Raw genomic sequence first — 17486 nt, forward strand, 5'->3', positions numbered from 1 at the left:
AGCGGTGCCACCCCGGCCGTCAGGACGCCAGCCCCGGCGCTGCTCCTCCGCTCACATCCAAGTTTTGCTGCCTCAGCACTGAGGGGGATTGATTTATTCATCAGCCTCTCCATCCCGCAGCAGCCCTGCAAGAAGGAGTGGTGCAGTGAGCTGCTGTGCGATGTGACGCGTGGCACGGCAGGGAGCAGGGAGGGCTGACCCCAGAGGTGGCTCCCTTCTGGCCCACATCCTACCTGCCATGGTGCTTGGATGAGGAGGGATTCTCTATGGTGGGAAATGAGAGCAGGAACTCCCTGGGGCCACACTGCTGAACCCTCCCCAGGCACTAAGGCATAGCCGTTCTGTGTGCCCTTATCAGGGCACATTTTTCAGAGGACAGTTGAGATCCCAATGGCCAAACCAACAGCAAAGACAAGTTGCAATGCAAGAAACCAATCCAAGAAAGCACCAACCCCACAGCAAATCCAGGGCTTTGCAGGAGCTGTTCTGTGCACCCACAAACCCAAAGGAAACCCAGGGAACTGAGAGCTTTGCCTGCCAGGGAAGAGAGGGCAGCAGCTTATGGAGAGGGGCTGGGCAGGGAGAGAATGAGTCCCAGCAGGGTCTCAGGAGCCCTCTTGGCCATGCTCTGCACCAAGGACTAGGCCCTGAGCCAGTTTTGACCTGTCTGTGAGCCCTGTGGACCCCCAGCAGGCTCCCAGCGCATCACTCCCATCCTCAGGATGTCCTGCAACAGAGCATGGGCAAAAGCTTCTTCAGGTGCAATGGGAGTCTCCCATTTGGGTAACACCACTGGCACACCAACACCCACAGAGCTGCCCTGTTTAGAGACTCCTCCTCTGGGGGGGCTGGCAGTGTCATGGGTGGGGAATCACTGACTCGGGGGGAGAGAAATGCTGGCTCCGAATGGGGAGGGTGAATCTGGGAGGGCACTGCTGAATGGCAGTGGCCAGTGGGCACAGGGGCTGGTACTGCGGGGTGGCTGCTACAGGTACCGAAGATGGAACTGCTGGGGCCCAGGGGCATAGCCGGGTACAAGGAGGATGTCTGTGTAAGGGGAGCAACTCCTGGGTGCTGGCGGCAGAGCCAGGTAGTGGGAGGAGGACGGTCGGATAGCAGGGGGGCAAAAGCGGGGCTTCGAGAGGGGTGGCGAGGTACCGGGGGAGCGATTATGGGGAACCGAGGGGACCTGCCCGGCAGCGGGGGCAACCGCCGGGTACCGGATGGGAACTGCCGGCTGCGGGGCCGGGGGCTGCCGGCGGGGCGGGCCGGAGGCGGGCACGGAGCCGGCCCCGCCCGGGAGGCCGTGCGGCGGAGGGGGAGCCAGCACCGGGCCCCCCCCGTACCGCTACCGCTCCCGCCTCCCTTCCGGCGGCGGCTCCTTCCCTGCGCCGGGGGCGGACGGGGCGCACCGGAGCCGCGCCGAGCGCAGCCAGGTGGGTGAGGGGCAGGGCCCGAGGTGCCGCAGAGCCGGGAGGGGGGGGCCGGGCACCGGGATCGGCCCCGACGAGCCTCCCGGGGCCGCCGGCTTATGTAACGGGGCGGCGGCCGCGGGGATGCGGGATGCGGCATGCGGAGCGGGATGCGGGGAAGGATGCAGGTGCGAGATGCGGGGCTGAGCGGCGCGCCAGGACTGCCCCTCCGCAGGGATCGGGAAGTGGGGGACGCCGGTGTGGAGGGGATGGCATTAGAAGGGCTGTCACCCCCGGACTATGCTTTGCACCCCCCTCGTTCCAGCCCCTCCGTGCCTGGCCACCCCCTGCAGAGCAGGGAGAGGAGGGGACCTGCTCCCCCCAAACCCCCTGCCCGAACCCAGGAAGGCTCCACACAGCATTCTGCTGTTGGGAGCTCCTGGTACCCACTGGGCTCTTCCCACGCCTCCCCATCACCGGCTTCCTCTTCCATCCTGCTCCCAGCGGCTAAGTCCAGCCACCCGTGGAGCATTCCCAGCTGCACAGTCCCCAATACCCGGGGCTCCAACCCCTCTCCCTGCTGCACCGTCCCTACGAGGTCCCTCCCGTACCCCAGTCTCCAGCCCTTCTCCCTGCCGTGTCCCCAGCACCGTGGCTGCAGCACATGGGGCAGGTGGCTGCTCTGACCCAGGCCTGGCAGCACGCAGTGGCACTGCCACCCACATGGCACGAGCATGACCGGGCAGCCACTGCCCGAGGCAGGCAGAGCGGTGAGTCAGAGCAGTGAAGCAAGGCTGGTACCTTTGCTCAGGACAGGGCTGATGGCTCAGGGCTTCTCCGTGCAACCAGACCGGCTTTGCGCACGGTGGCAGCTGCTGCGTGAGGTTGGTGAAGGAGCTGGAGTGATTCAAGCCAAGCTGAGGTGCTGGGTTTGGCAAATAGAGGATGAGGAAGGATGGGCCAGGCTCAGGGTGCAGAGAGGTGTCCTCCCTGCCAAACCTGCCCTCATCCCCCCACAAGGCTGCAGGAGCTTGAGGGGTGCCAGGACAAGCTCCAGCATGGCCGGGGAAAACAGAGAGCTCAGCCCGTGGCTGGCAGCAGCACTCAGGGTGTCCAACCCTGGGAAACTGGGGACAGCTCAGCTGAGACAAACCGGCACAGAAAGATGTCTAAAGTTTTCCTTGGCCATGGGCTGAGTGTTTGTTTCTTTGGTACCCTGATGTGATAACGTCAGTATTGAAATGACCGAATCAGTCAGAGCTGTGAATACCTGCAGCACTGAAGAGTGGCTGCGGTTTGCACCTTGGCTCTTCCCTGCAGCCTGACAGGCCCGGTATTGCTTGCTGGGAGCCAAGGGGATCCCTATCGGTTTGCCCAGCACAGTTTAAGCACTGGAACTGGGAGGTCCCAGCAGAGGTCAGGTACTGCAGGGAAACCCTGTGGGGAGCAGATGGTGACCACTGGCACAGCTCCATCCCCACCACTGGGCCCCACCACATGCTCCCATGGCCCAGAGCTCGAGGAGTCTGGTCTGGCAGTGGTCATGGTCACTGCATCCCAGGCTGCCGCCTTTCCCACCAGCACAGAGCCAAAGCCCTCGGGCACCATGTGCTGCCCAGACCCCCCTGCCTGGAGCAGGACCTTCCCAGTGACCAGAGTATCCCTGCTCTCGCCTGCAGCCTCTGCGTGTTCCTGCCCAGACCTCCCCATTTGTTCCTATGCCAGCATCATCCTCGAGTTTAAATGATCCTTCTCCCTCCCCGGTGTTTACTCGCCGGGTGTATTTATAGAGAGCAATCAGGCCTGCTCAGCCAGGGTAAACAAGCTGCGCTCCTGCGGGCTGCTCTCGCGTGAGCACTTTCTGCTCACTCGTCCCAGGAGCTTTCCCTTCCGCCTCTCCTGGCTCCACAGAGCTTGCCAGGCCATGGAGACCTGGACCATCTCACCCATCCAGCCATGGGCTTCCTCCAGGCTCCAGTGTCTCACAAGGTCACCCAGTGCCTTGCCAGGAGCCACAGCGATACCAAGATTTATACCTTAGAACTTATAAATGCATGCCACCTTTTGTGTGCTGTCCTGCACCACAGGTACCTGCTCCTCCTGCAAGCAGCCAGGCAGCAGGTCCACCCCTCCCTAGCGGTGCCACCAGCTCCTGCTGTATCACTCACCAGAGGTTCAGCAGCATTTCATATCTCAGCCAAACCCCAGAGCCCAGTGATGCTGTGATCCAGACCTGCCCCTGCCTGTGGCAAGATGAATTCTGCATTAAGGTTTTTGAGGCTGAGGGTCTGCTTTTTGAAGGCAAGGCAGTTTGGGTCAGGTACAGGACCCTGACTGGGAAATGCCTCTGGGGGCTGCCTAGTGCAGCATGGCACCCCAACCCCTTTGCATCGCTGTGTGAGAGCCAGGACAGCGAACTGCCAGTGCTGCATCCAGTTTGCAGATACTTGCCCCAAGCATCATGGCCCTGAGCCTTTCTTCTCACCCCAGTGCTCAGGCACGGAGGTGATGGCAGCCCCAAGACATCTAAAGGAGAGCATCTCCCTTATGCAGAAGCACTTTGAGATGTGGCCCAGAGTCTCCCAGCCCCTGCACCCCACTGCTCCCCTTCCCCAGCCCACCCTCCTCCACAGACATTTGCACCAGCCCAGCTAGCAAAGCAGGTTGCCAAGAGCTGGAGGTGCCAAAGCAGAGCTGTGGCCTCGCTAACGCTCTCATCTCGAACATCAAGTTTTCACTGAATGCTGTGGTTTTTGTCCAGACCTCAGCTGGGTAAAAGCATCCCTGTCAGCGCCTGGGGACACCACAGTCCCTGGAGCTGGGGGGGTCCTGGCACTGTCACCCTGTCCTCTGCTCTGGCTGCAGTTGTTTGGTTGCCTGGACAGACAGGCTGAGCTGTCCAGGTGGGGTGCATATTCATGGTGCTGGCAGGCTCTGCCCATTGCAAAGGCAGGGGGAAAAACACTTTGATCCTGCTAGGATAAAAAATACCCTGCAGGGATCAGAGCAGGAACCCCCGGACCCTCTGCATCCTCTCGGGTCCCTGTGCAGGGGGTCCCTGTTCCACCCTCTGCAAAGCGTGGGAAGGGCAGAGAGCGGCTGATGCACACCCCAGGCTGTGGCTGGCGAGGCGAGGGACTGGTCCTGTCCCAGCCCAGCTGTCTGCTTGGCACGGAGCTGTCTGGAATCCAGCCACCCCCCGGCACACATCCCTGCAGCACTCCGCAGACCGTCTTACCCCGCTCCGCAGCCTTCCCACAGGCTGAAGGAGGCAGCGGTTGTCCCCAGCAAAGGTCACCTTCACGCTGCTGCTGAGCCCTTCCCAGGCTCAGCTGGTGGCTGCATTTCCCAGGCAACAGTCACCGGTTTGGGGTCTCCTCGGGGGTCCCTTTGCCCCTTCCCCGCAGCCCCCAGAGCCTGGGGTCCCTGGGGTGAGCCTGAACTCTGACAAACCCAGTGCTGTGCCCGGGGGCTGGGGCCAGGCATTCCTGCTCTGTAATGCCTTTAAAAGGCAGGCTCCATCCATCCATCCATCCATCCATCCATCCATCCATCCATCCATCCATCCCAGTCCCAGCTCCTCCAGTGTCACTGTTTGCCTGTGTTTCCCCCAGCTCCCCTGCGTCATATATATATCTCCAATTTGCCAAAGCCTCCCTCCTTCCCTAGGGTGGAAGCAAAGCCTTTGCTGGAAGTCAGGATGAATTTGTAACTTCCCCAGGAACCTGCTTCTAGGGCCAAACACCACAAATCACACTCATGGCACCTCCCGTCACAGGGGCACCAGCAGCACTGTGGGGATGAATCACCCCAGAACCTCCAGCATGGCACCCAGCACCCTGGTACCTGGGTGTCTGCACAGGCCAGCATCCCCCTGGAGCACCCCTGCATCCCCCTAAGCATCACAGAGGGATTCCAGGAAGGGACAAAACCCCAGGGCAGCCTGGGGTCCAGCCGCAGTGGGGAGCCCAGAGCAGGTCCAGCTTTTGTCATACTGCAAAGTCTGCGCAAAGGCTTTTGTTCGGCAGCTTGCTTTAACTTGCCATTATGTTCTCTGAAGAAGGAATTCATCATCTGCAAGCTGAGGAAGGCAGAGTTAATGTGAAATTTTAAAACCCTCGAATAGTTGAGAGCCCTCTCAATATTTAATGAAAGCACCAAACTCCCGGGTGCCTGCAGAGATGGCCAGGAGCCCTCTGCCAGCAGTGGGGATGGTGTCCGGGATCCAGGAGAGGACCAAAGACCCTGATGGGCTGCCACCTCCTGCAGCCTGCCCCTCTAGGCTCCCACTTGGGTGACAGTGCCTCTTGGCAGCAAGTTGCTCCCATACTTGGAGGTGGGATGTGGGAAGTGCACAGACACACCGTGGGAGGGTGAGCGCTGCAGGCAGTGGTACGCTGTGTCAATCACCTATCAAGTGATTCTGCTTTGTCCACCCCATCCAGTCCTTGGAGCTGATCCTGTCACTGTTGGTGTCTCCTGCAGGCCCTGTCTCCCTGCGATGCTCAGCCGCCCCTGCGAGGTCCTCGTCCCCCTGCATTAGGTGTGGAGCCTGCAGACGCCTGGCACTGCACACACCAAGGTAGGCAGCGCTGCCCCGGCTCCTGGGTGGAGTGCACCTGCTCCATGTGGTGTAGTGCAGCCATGGGGGGGTACGGAGCCGGTCGGGTCCCCCAGGGATGGGGAGGTCAATCACAGGCATCCTGGTGAGACCCCATTGCAGGGCGAGAGGCATCTGGACCATGAGCTAAGCCCATGGGAGCGTGAAACAGCTCAAGCTCTGGGGCGGATGCTGGGCACATGGGGACCGTGGCAGGTGACGGTGACTGTGGGGCTGACACAGGGCCAGGGTTTTTTTCTTTCTCCTTTCTTTGCTTTTGAAAGCCCCCAGATGGGAAAGGTACGAGCCAAACCCCACTGCCAGCAGCCAAGAATGGATTTCCTGGCCAGAGCCCCAGCAGCTCTTGGAGCGGCGCCGGGCCCGTCCGGCATCACGCCGCAGAGGAGCCCCCGAGTGCAGGCAGGCTGGGGCAGGTCTCAACTGGGGTGGGCAGTGAGACCCCGACCCCTCCCCACTGCCCCCCACTGCGGGGCTCTCACCCTCCCAGTGCCCCGAGTTAGGGCAGTGTGGGCTCATCCTGCTCCCACCAAGCTGCAGCTTGGATGGAGCCCAGTCACCCAGATGTCCCCCCCACGCTGCCACAGAGCGCCCCACCATGCAGCCATCTGCTGCCATTGAAGGGCAGGGTGTCCCCAGAGCTGTGGCCTTCAGATGGCTCTGTTGCCCATGGCATGGGGAATCTCGGCTCCCAAACCTCCCCTCTCATGGGATGCGATGGATCCTTCTTACCTGGGAAGGCAGATGCTCTCCCAGGGCTGGACTGGGAGGTTGGGTAGAGCAGGACCATCCATCCCAGTGCCCCCACTCCTCTTCCTCCCACTCCCCAGCCTCAGCAGTGCAGGGGGGTGTTAGAGCACCTCAGGCTGTCTGCCCTCATCTCAGCAGCCCCAAAGAGCTCGCAGGACCTTTGTAAAACCAACACCCTAATTTTGAGGGTGTTTTGGCTGGAGCGGGGGACAGGCAGGGCTCGACGCTGCTCTGCTATGATCTGGATGCCCTGAGCTGATCGTGCCCTTGTCATTCACACCTTTACCCTGCCAGTGAAATGAGGATGGGTATAACTCCTCCAAGGCTTTCTGCAGCGAACGGGTGCCCAAATCTCATCCTGACACAAAGCCAGGAGGGGACCTTTGGGCATCTTCTCCCTACACAGTCCCAACCACCTCCATCGTCATCACCTGCACAGGCCCTGCAGGGGATCCCAGGGCAGCAGGGATGGAAATCACTGTGTGCACAGGCTGGCTCCTTCCCTATAGGCGACGGCTGGGGCAATGGGGAGGGACAGGGGAGCAGTGGTGGGGTTGGGGGGGGGGGCTTTTGTGTGCTCCCCAAACCATGCCTGCTGTACTGCACCCAGCTCCGCACTGGTCCCTGCAGAGCTGTGCGGGTGTGCGTGCCTGCCATAAATATTGATGGGGTGGACTCAGCGCAAGGGTGTCTTTATATACAGCGATTGGGATGTAAATGCTGGAAGTACCTGCTGTGTGGGCAGGAGAAAGCGGTGTAGGTAATAGCACCGAGGCTGAATGCACAGTGGCTTTTTTACAGGGAGGTGGGATCCATCCTGTATAGGCTGGGGAGGCGGGAAGAGCACGCGTGAGTAACCCCCAGGGTCATAAACCTGTTTGGGAAGTCAGCCAGGCCCGCAGCAATCCTAAATCTTCCATGTGAGACTGCGGCGAGCCACCGTGGCTCCCACAGCCCGCTCCCCGCACAGCCACAGCAGGATAAACAGCGAGGGGCTGCAGTGCCTCTGTTTAATAATGCATGGCACAGAGGCACCGGACGCTTGCTGAGAGTTGGGAACTGCGGGGACAAGGAGGCACCACTGCAGCACTCACATGGTGGGGTCCATCCCGGCATCCCCTGGATGTGGACACCTCAGGGCTCTGGGTCTGGGGGAGCAGAGCTCCCCATCGCAGGGAACAGAGCAGCAGCAGCAAAGCTGAGGTGCTTGGTCATGCAGCGGCTGATATCCCACCACACTGGATGCTTCTTAAGTGGAGCCTGCATCTGGGTCCCTGTCCCCTTGGGCACTGTCACTGGGAGTCCCTCTGTCACTCTCTCACACAGGTGTAGGTGTAGATGGTCTTTCTGGGGAGCTCTGGGAGCATCTCTCCCTCTCAGGCACCATACTGGGAACAGCTGGAATCCAAGGGCTCAGTGTCCTCCTCGCCCCATCACTCCTCAGCCACAGGCACTGCAGCTCATGCACTGGCTGTGGTGCCCAGGACGAGCATGCTGGGCCCTGCAGGCACCAGTTCACAACCAGCTCCTGCAAATGGCCCCTTCGGGGGATGAACACGTCCCTCACTGCGCACAGTGCCATGATCCAGCCCCACCAACCATCTGCTGCAGCAGCTCCCCGACACCCACTGCCCGGCCCACGCTGCACCCCACAGTACAGAGCTGGGCAGGGACGGGCTGGGGGATCCCCACAGGCAGGAGCAGACAGATGGGTCTATGGTAGCAATGCTGATAGCTCTGCAATAGTGGTGGTGATGGGGCTGTGGTATTAATGCAGATGGACCCACGATAGCGATGCACAAAAAGCCACAGCATCAGCCCTAATCCAGACAGCAAAGCCCAGAGCCAGGGAGATGTGGGCAGCCTCAGGGCATGTGGCCAGCAGAAGTTATCCTGTGAGGGTGGCTCCAGAGGTGGGTTTGGCCCGTTTTCTCCATCCCTCTCTGGTGAGCTCAGGGTCCCCCACTGTGGTGCTGCTCCCACTGTTGGGCAGAGCATTGCGGCAGAGCCACGGTCAAGCCATGGCACCAGCTACCTCCCTGCCCACCATTCCCCAGGCTCATGGCACACTCCTGTGCCAACCCCAGAGCAAGACCTGCATTCGCACCCATGCCTGTCATGGGGGGATAACAAGGAAATGGGTGCTGTGGGGCACCCACATGTGCTGGGGGGGCTGTGACTTGCTGCAGGGCAGAGCAGTGGCTTTGGCACCCCAAGGGCTGGACATAGGCAGGTCTTGAGCACCTCATGCTCACCCTGACCACAGCGTAACAGTGATCCCGAGTCACCCTCGCAGCAGCAGGAGGGACAGTGCTGTCCCTGCAGCCTGTGCTCAGTCACTGTGCTGGAGGGTTCAGCTCCAGACTGATGCTGTAGCACGGTGGTGCCTGCCCCCATCCCTTTCCCCACCGGGTGCCAGCCCCAAGAGGCCAGGGCTGCTCTTCAGAGGTGCAGCTGCTGCATGTTCTGTGCTGCCTCTTCCCCTTCTCCCCGCTGCTGTTTTTGTTTTGTTTAAGAGGCTGGGTTACGAATTTTAAACAGCCTCCTGAAAAACCCAATTACCTCCAGAAGACAACCTGATAAAAGCTGCCTAAGTGGCACTGTGGAAATCGCCTTGTGCAGCAGCGGAGGGAAAACCAACATAATAAAGCCTTTGGAAATGGAGTTAACCACTTTTAATCCCTCGGTGCAATGAGAAGGACCAATAATTATTTTCTGCAGAGATGGGGGGGGATAACTGAAATAACTGCCCTGTGGTAATGGGTGGCAGCAGGCTGGGCTGCAGGGATGGGTGCAGGTATTCAGGGACCCATTTCCTCCTGCTACGGAGCTTTGCAAGGGCCCACAGAGACTGTGACCTTGCAGGCAGCACGGGCTGGAGGTGATGCTTGGGGCAGGCAGGTGGTGGATGCAGTGGGTGATGAGGCAGCCAGCTCTGTGTCTTCTCACAGGTGGGGAGCAGAGCAAGGTGCTGCTGGGGCACTGGGACCCCTGGTGGGTCAGTCCCTGCTGTGGTGCCCCCGTGACTTGGCAGCGCTGGGAGCTTTCTCCTCCATCTGCCCACAGCTGCACCCCATCCATCCCATCCCACCTGTTCCATCCCTTCCTGCCTTTCCAGGCAGCCACCCTGCAGGTGAGACACTGCCCAGGACGGTGACAGGGATCAGTTGTGCCCAATATGTGCCCGTGCTGAGCACAAGTGATCTCCCATCACCAGGAGCATCCTCCAAACACCAGCCACAGCCAGCTCAGCTCTGGGGCTGCAGTGGTCCCTATGGCCCATCCAGGGAGCAGGGGTGTCCGCAGGGGTTGCAGGGCAGGAGGATGGAGGTGATGTCCAGAGCTGGTGACGAGCCTTTGGCTGCCCTTCCCACGGGATCCCAGCCAAGCAGGGCAGACTTGGACACCCTCCAGCCCGTCGGCTGCAGTTGTGTGCCGGCACCAGGGCAGTTTGGCCACAGCTCACGTGAGCTTCGTGCTTCCCACAGGAGCAGGGACGGGGCTGCTTTACCCACCTTGCACCCTGCTTGGGGACAGCATTCCAGGCCATGTCCTGTGGAGGGCAAGCCCAGCTCAGTGCTGCACACCGGCGCAAGCGGCAGCCCTGCCGGCTTGTCCACAGCTCATACTGGGAGCAGTCCCTGGGCACGCTGGGAGCTACTGGGGGAGGATGTGCTTAATGAGGCGAGGCATCTCCAAAGATTGCAAGACTCAAGGACCCATCCCGGGAACAAAAGGAGGCGTTTGTCAGGCGCTGAGAGACGGACGCGTTAATTCCCGCTGGCTGTCACACTTATCTCTAATGAATTTGTGCTCCGCTGTATTATTTTTAATACAATAGGAGCGGTGCCGCCCGCCCACCGCCCGGCTGCTGGGAGCGCTGACGTCAGCGCCCGGAGCAGGGCTGCCGCAGGACCGACGGACGGACCGAGGGATGGACAGAGCCTGTCTCAACACCCACCATCCCGCCTTGCTGCCCTAAGCAGGGCACTGAGGCCTTTGTTCCATGGGGGTGGAGAAAGGAGCTTGTGGTCAATGAAGGAAAGGGAGGAAGGAGGCGGAGGGTCCGGGACTGGTGGAGATGGAGTGTGCCAGGGGGTGCTTATGGGAGCGGTGAAGGGGTGAGGAAGAGGGACGTGTGCTTGATGTGTTGTCCCCATGCTGAGACCTGTCCACAGCAGTGGACAGCCGTCAGGGCTGGAGCTGTCAATGCATGCACATACAGTCGGTGCCATGTCCCTGTGGAAGTGTTGGGCTGGCTCTTGGAGGCTGATTTTGCCCTCTTCTTCCCCAGCAGCAGGATGGCTCCCCGCTGCTGCCCCACATGCTGCATCACTCCCATCCCCCCTGCAGCAGCACTGCCAGGTTTTGGGGGGCATCTGCAGCCTGCCCCAGTCCCTGCAGGCTCCCACACACAGAGGCTGGGGTCCCTGAAATGACCCCACACCCAGAGTCTCTCCTGTGCTGTAGTTACATGATTCCCCGAGGGCTGCTCCTCCAGAGCCTCACCATTAAACGCCAGCGATCCCCAAAGCCCGGCTCTGAGCACCACTAATCTGATTTGCTAAAGGCTCGTCTCGTTTCTAATAACTCAGGGCTGGATTAATTAGGAGGCGCCGGCTGCCCCTGTGCGTGGTGGCAGGGCTGGTGGCGGGGTATGCGCCTGTCCCCGCGGTCTCTCCATGCACTAGGATAAGGATGGGAGGCCCAGGAGAGCCCTGTCCCAAAGGCAGGGAGTGGCTGAAAGAGCCCCTCTCTCTTTGGGCAGGCACAGAGGGCCCGGTCAAGGTGATGTCCCCCATTTCCTGTCTGAGAACCCCCATGCTGAAGGGGATCCTGTGCTCTGTGGGTGGGCATCATGGCTTTGACGCCGCTGTGCTCCTCAACAGCATCCCCTACCTGAGCACCCCCACCAGCAATGGGACACCCCGGGGGCAGCTGGGGCCTCTGAGCAGTGGCTGTTGGTGGGGGTCTGATGGTTTATCAGGGACTTTCGACTCCTGCAGCCACCCTGCACGGCTGCAGAGGGGACAAGGTGCCGGGTGAGGGAGCAGCGGGGTGCGGGACTGGGAGGGGGGCAGCTCCCCGGTGGCTCCGGCTGATGAATGGATTAATGCCTCGTTTCGCCCATTAATTGCCGCGGAGGTGAATCATGAGCGCCGCGCAGGACGCGCTCCCCATCCCTTCGCTGCGGGAGCACGGGGAGGGGAGCGGTGCGGGGCTCCCCGGGACGGTTCCCCGGGGGTCGTGCGGCGCTAACCGGGGGGGGGCCGGGTTCCGCGGTGGCGGGGGGTGTCGCCCCGGGCGGGCCCACGCGTGCCGCCGGGGGCGGGCGGGGGCCGGGCCGCGGCGGGGCGGGGCGGTGCCGGGAGGGCGGAGCGGCGGCAGCGGAGAGCGGCGGCGGAGCCGGTGAGTGCCGGTGCTGAAGGGACAGCGCCGCCGCTGCGGCACCGGGCGGCCCCGGGCGGCGGGCGGGGCCCCGCGCCGCATCCAGCTTGGGCGGGGGTGATGGGGGGGGTAAAGCGGTGGGGTCCCCGCGTCCCCTACGCGACCCCCGTCCCCTCCGCGGCTTCCGCCCCCCCCCCCGCGTCCCCGGTTTCCCCTGCGCCCCCGGTGCGTGTCCCCCGTCCTGGGTCCCTCCTGCGTCCTCTGTGTGCTTCCGCCCCCCCCCCGCAGTGTACCCCCGGGGTCCGCAACCCTTGCTGTGCCGGTGTCCCCCGCATGCTCGGTGTCCCCTACGTCCCGTGTCCCCGCTGTCCCCCCGCCCTCCCGGCCCCCCCCCCCCCCGTGTTCCCTGCGTCGCTGCAGCCCGTGCGCCCCCGATATCCCGGCGCTTGCCGGTGTCCCCCGCTTCTGCTGTGTGTCCTCCCGCGTTGCCCGTGTCTCTGCACCCCCCGGTGTCCCCCACCGTACCCCGGTGTCGCTGTGTCCCCCTCACGCAGCCCCCGTGTTCCGGTGCTCTCGGTGTCCCAATGGCCCCCGGGTTTCCCCTGCACCTTCCCTGCAGCCCCGATGTCCCGGCGCCCCCCCGCTGTTCTCGCGGCCCCAGCGTCCCCTGAGCCCCCCCTGCAGCCCCAGGGCTAAGCGCGGTACTGCCTCGGGGAGCCCCCGTCCCCGGTGCTGGGAACAACAAACTTCCCTGGTTCCCGGTTTGTGGAGCCCCCCCCCATTGCACCGCGGGGTCCCGGGGTGGGGGGGGGACCCTCAAGGCTGCGGCACCCATTGGGACGTGCACACACACACACACACACTGCAAACTGCACCCCCAGACTGCAAGCACAGCCCTGCAGCCCCCCCAGGCACAGAGGGCATGCGGGGGACACGAGCAGATACCCTCCTAACACCACCCCCCCGCTGCCTGCAGCCCCCTACACACACACACAGAGCATGCAAACAGCCTGCAACACCCCCACACGTACACACAGTCTGCAAACTGGTGTGCACCCCCCCGTACAGCCTGCAAACCCACGGCCCGGCACACGCAGCCCCCCCCCCCACACACACACACTAACACAGCCCGCAGCCCCCCCACGCAGCAGGCAAACACACGCAGGCAGCACAAACACATCCACAGAGCGCAGCCTGCACCCCCCGTGCGAGCCCTCACACGCACATCCGCAGAGCTCGCGAACCCCGAAACTCAGGGGTGCACACACTGAGCTTGCAAACAGGCTGCCAGCCCGCACACCGTGTGGGCACACGCAGCTTGCAGCCCCCCAAGCTTATGTACACACACACGAATGCATCCACACCCCCCGTGCAAAGGCAGCCTGCAAACACACCCCTTGACCAAACGCTCCATCCCGCACACACCATGCCCTGCACACTGTCACCCATCCCCAGCACCCGCAGGGATCACACACACAGGCACAGGCTGCTGCCTGCAACCCCTAAACACCCTCACAACCTGCCAACAGCCTCTTCCCCATCCCTCTGCAGAGCACATGCACTGCGATAGACACGCGTGCACATGCAGCACCCCGTGTCCTGCTGTCAGGCAGGGTCTGACACCCCATGCACCAAAGCTGGGGCTTGCAGTGGGTGATGGTTCCCCATCTCTCCAGCCCCCAGCAGCACCCCAGGGCTCCTGCTGCTCCACTGAGGGCAGTGCTGAGGTGGAAGGTCCCTCCACAGGTCCCCAAAGCTAGTGGGGATGCAGGGAGAGGGCTGAGGGGAGCAGGCACAGCCAGCAGGCAGATCTGCCCGTCCTGGGGCTGGACACACAGACGGTTGTGCCACGCATGTACAGGGTCCCCAGCCATGTCCCTCTCTGCCCATGCAGGTGGCCCAGGTCAGCAAGCCCGGACAGCAGTGGATGAGCGCTGGGCACTGGCCTAGCCGCACACACACTCCGGCACCATGGACTTTGTCATGAAGCAAGCACTGGGCGGTGAGTGGCTGCTGCCCCCTCTCAGGGTCCCCCCTCTGGGAGCGATGCTGGCTCAGCACCCCGGGGAGCACGGTGGGGAGGACACAGTGGGGGGAACGGAGCCATGGGGAGAGCCAGCAGCAGTGAGGAGCTGCGGGTGGAACCCTCAGGACTCCCATTCCCAGCGCCGGCAGTGCCAGGCTGGGAAATCCCGGCTCTGCCGCTCAGTGGGATTCCCCAGCGGGTCCCCTGGGTGCCAGCACCAAAGGAGCTGCTGGCGTCTCCCCCAGCTGATGCTGAACTAGGACAGCACAGGCAGCCCATGGCAGTCCCCATCCCCAGAGCCCATCTGCAGCTGGCTCCAGAGCTGGTGGCCCTGGGCATGTCCCGGGTTGTCCTTGGCCGGAGGGGTGCTTTATGTCCTTCCCGCCTATACAGGGGCTTCTGCAGCCAGCACCAGGCTGCAGCACCCTTGGGGACCAGCCGATGGTCTTGTGCTGTGCAGGGGCCACCAAGGACATGGGGAAGATGCTGGGGGGTGAGGAGGAGAAGGACCCCGATGCGCAGAAGAAGGAGGAGGAGAGGCAGGAGGCCCTGCGCCAGCAGGAGGAGGAGCGGAAAGCCAAGCACGCCCGCATGGAAGCCGAGCGGGAGAAAGTCCGGCAGCAGATCCGCGACAAGGTGGGCAATCATCTCCCCTGCACCCACACCGGGATGGGGCTGGGGAGGGCGGCCTGAGGCAGCGGTGATGGGCACAGGGCAGAGCGTGGGCAGCACCCACCGCCTGCCCTGCTGAGGGCCTGTGTCCTCACAGTATGGGCTGAAGAAGAAGGAGGAGAAGGAGGCGGAGGAGAAAGCTGCACTGGAGCAGCCGTGTGAGGGCAGCCTGACGCGCCCCAAGAAAGCCATCCCGGCGGGCTGTGGGGACGAGGAGGAGGAGGAGGAGGAGAGCATCCTGGACACCGTCCTCAAGTACCTGCCCGGCCCGCTGCAGGATATGTTCAAGAAGTAACAGCACCACCAACCCTGCCATGGGGTGCTGGGGCACGGGCGCACGATCCCCTCTCCCACCCCTCCATTAGCTCCCTTGAACCTTGCGGGGGAGGTTCCCCACACTCCCTCCTCATCCCCTCCTGCCCTTTTCCCTGGACCAGACCAAACACCCGCCCCGTCCCGTCCAGGCAAGGCCCCCCCCACCACGCCAAAGGGGATTGGCCCTGGCTGGACAAGGCGAACCGGGACCAAATGCACTGATGTAACCTCGTGGCAGGCTGGGGGCACTCCAGGCCCTACCGGCCCCCGGGGTGGCTCCCCATGCCCCTAGCCCTGCCCTTCCTGCCCTTCCAGGGGACCCCGGCAGGCCTCTGCTCGCCTGCCCTTGTCCCCAGCACTGCCATCCCCCTGCCCCATCCCGCCTTGGGCCATGCCCAAAGCACAAAGCCAGGCGCCCTGCCCGCAGCTCCCCCCATCCCTGGTCCCCAGGCACGGGGGTCCCCTGGGGCTGCCCGGTGTGTCCCAGCATCGGGGGGTTGGAGGGGACCCCCCCACCCCTCCCTGCATCTCTGGCCCCATAGTTAAAGCCATATCAGTTAGACTGCAATACTTCAGCACCGGCCGGAGCGGGCATCGCGCTCCGCCAACCGTGTACAAAGGCACGTGTGGGGCAGGGACCCCCCCTGCCTCGTCCCCCCCAGCTCTGTCCCTACCGCTCGCTCGTCCGTGTCTCGTCCCCGCTGACCCCTGTTCTCGCGTTGGTGTCTGTGCCAGGGTGCGCCCCGTCACTCCATGCGTCCTCGTGTTTGCTGCTCACCCTCCCACCCCCCGAGCCCCCCCTGTCCCCGGGGTCACCCGCAGCGCTGAGCCGAGAGCCCCCCACTGCGCTGCCGGGGGCCCCCGCTCTGCCCCCTGCAATAAAGCCAGCACGGGGCTGAGGGCTGCCGGACCAGGAGAGCCCGGCTGCTCCCAGCCCAGTGCTGGACACACAGGTCCCCTGGGCCTGGGAAGGGATCCCTGGGCAAGCATCCTGGGTACGTCCCAGGATCCGCTGCTTGCACCCCAACAGAGGGATGTGGGGGAACAGCCTCAGCCCAGCCCTTGCCGCACCGTGCTCTGCTCTCCCCATGCTTCCTCTGCCACAGCCCCCAGTTGCTCACCAGGGCCCTCCCCGGGAGGAGGCGGGCAGCTCGGGGCTCCACAGACATGCTGTGACCATCCTGCTCGAACTAGTCTTTGACAAAATGATATAATAAAAGGATTTGTACATTGCTTCTTTTCAGTCCTTGCTCCCCCGAGGTCCTGCAGCAGCTCCCTCGCCCCTTCATCCCCCTGCAGGCTGAGACCTCTCAGCTCATCATGTTAGGAGAGGCCACAGGGCCCCAGCAAGGCCATAGATGAAGGGAGAAGCCACATAGAGCCCCCAGAGCCCTGTGCAGTCCAGCTGCCTCTACACACCCCATCCACCTTGCAGGCACCTCTCCAGGGTTGGGGACAAGGCCAAAGGGATGCGTGCTGGTGGGCAACCACCCCACAGACATGGTAGGGGGCTTGTTCCCCTTCTCCCTCATTCTGGGACTCCCCTCACAGAATGACTGGGGATACCCCTGGGGTACATGGGCTGGTTTTGGTGGGTCGCAGCCTTCTGCCCTGCCATGAGCAGGGCACAAGGCTACAGGCAGACTGTGCACAACGGGGCATGCTGTGCCCCCCCCAGGACCCCTGGCAGTACCAGGAGGCCTCCATCCGGAGCCAGCCTCAGCTTTGACTGATTTGCCATCATTTACCAGCAAAGAGCTCAGCTGTTACGCAGGCGGCATCACCAGAGTAGTCACCTGGAAAAGCTTCTGTCAGAAAAACATACGAGGGTAGAAAATGATAGAGATCTTGCAGGCAAGGTCTCCATCGCAGGCAGGCTGCACCCGCTCCTCTGCAGTGACTGCCCTGTGACCAGCACGCCAGCACAGGGGGAAGAAAAGCCCCACAGGACAGCGGCTCCCTGGCCTGGGAGCAGGGACAGGGGACACATCCCCAGCAGGGGTGCAGGGAAGGGCTCTGCCCACAGCTGGTGGCCGTGGCATGGGACAGGCAGCACCTTCTGCAGGGGCCGCAGCCCCGCTCCATCCCATGCTGCCAGACAGGCGCAGGGATACAGACCGGGACAAGTCCCTGTGGCTGCTCCCATCCTGGCCGTGCCGCTGGTGGCACTTGGCCCCAGCGTGGGGGCGCAGCGCCCTCTGGCGGGGTGACAGCGCACGACGGGAGCCAGCAAGAGGGAACAAGGACAAAGGGGACAGCCCCTCCACCCAGACCCCTCAGGAGCGGCCTGCAATGGCCAAGGGGA

General features: G+C 63.0%; 1 protein-coding gene across 2 annotated transcripts; it reads left to right on the forward strand.

Annotated features, from left to right (window-relative positions):
- Positions 1-1286: 1286 nt before the first annotated feature.
- On the forward strand, positions 1287-16414 carry CPLX2 (complexin 2). Of its 2 annotated transcripts, XM_061360202.1 has the most exons (5): positions 1287-1436; positions 5898-5994; positions 14063-14170; positions 14655-14830; positions 14964-16414. In XM_061360202.1, exons 3-5 carry the CDS (start codon positions 14140-14142, stop codon positions 15159-15161), a joined length of 405 nt encoding a protein of 134 aa, XP_061216186.1. In that variant the 5' UTR covers positions 1287-1436; positions 5898-5994; positions 14063-14139; the 3' UTR covers positions 15162-16414. The 2 variants fall into 2 exon arrangements, with proteins under 2 accessions (XP_061216186.1, XP_061216188.1); XM_061360204.1 differs by lacking the exons at positions 1287-1436; positions 5898-5994 and adding an exon at positions 12105-12189.
- The last annotated feature ends 1072 nt before the right edge of the window (positions 16415-17486 follow it).

The sequence above is a fragment of the Neopsephotus bourkii genome, unplaced genomic scaffold, assembly GCF_033783945.1.
Source record: "Neopsephotus bourkii isolate Nb327-2 ecotype Australia unplaced genomic scaffold, CSIRO-AGI_Nbou_v1 NB_1016, whole genome shotgun sequence".
Taxonomy (NCBI): domain Eukaryota; kingdom Metazoa; phylum Chordata; class Aves; order Psittaciformes; family Psittacidae; genus Neopsephotus; species Neopsephotus bourkii.

Coding starts and splice junctions, on each gene's coding strand:
- CPLX2 (XM_061360202.1), top strand. CDS start 14,140: ATGGACTTTGTCATGAAGCAAGCACTGGGCG. Junction 14,171..14,654: donor CATGAAGCAAGCACTGGGCG/GTGAGTGGCTGC, acceptor TGTGCTGTGCAG/GGGCCACCAAGGACATGGGG. Junction 14,831..14,963: donor GGCAGCAGATCCGCGACAAG/GTGGGCAATCAT, acceptor GTGTCCTCACAG/TATGGGCTGAAGAAGAAGGA.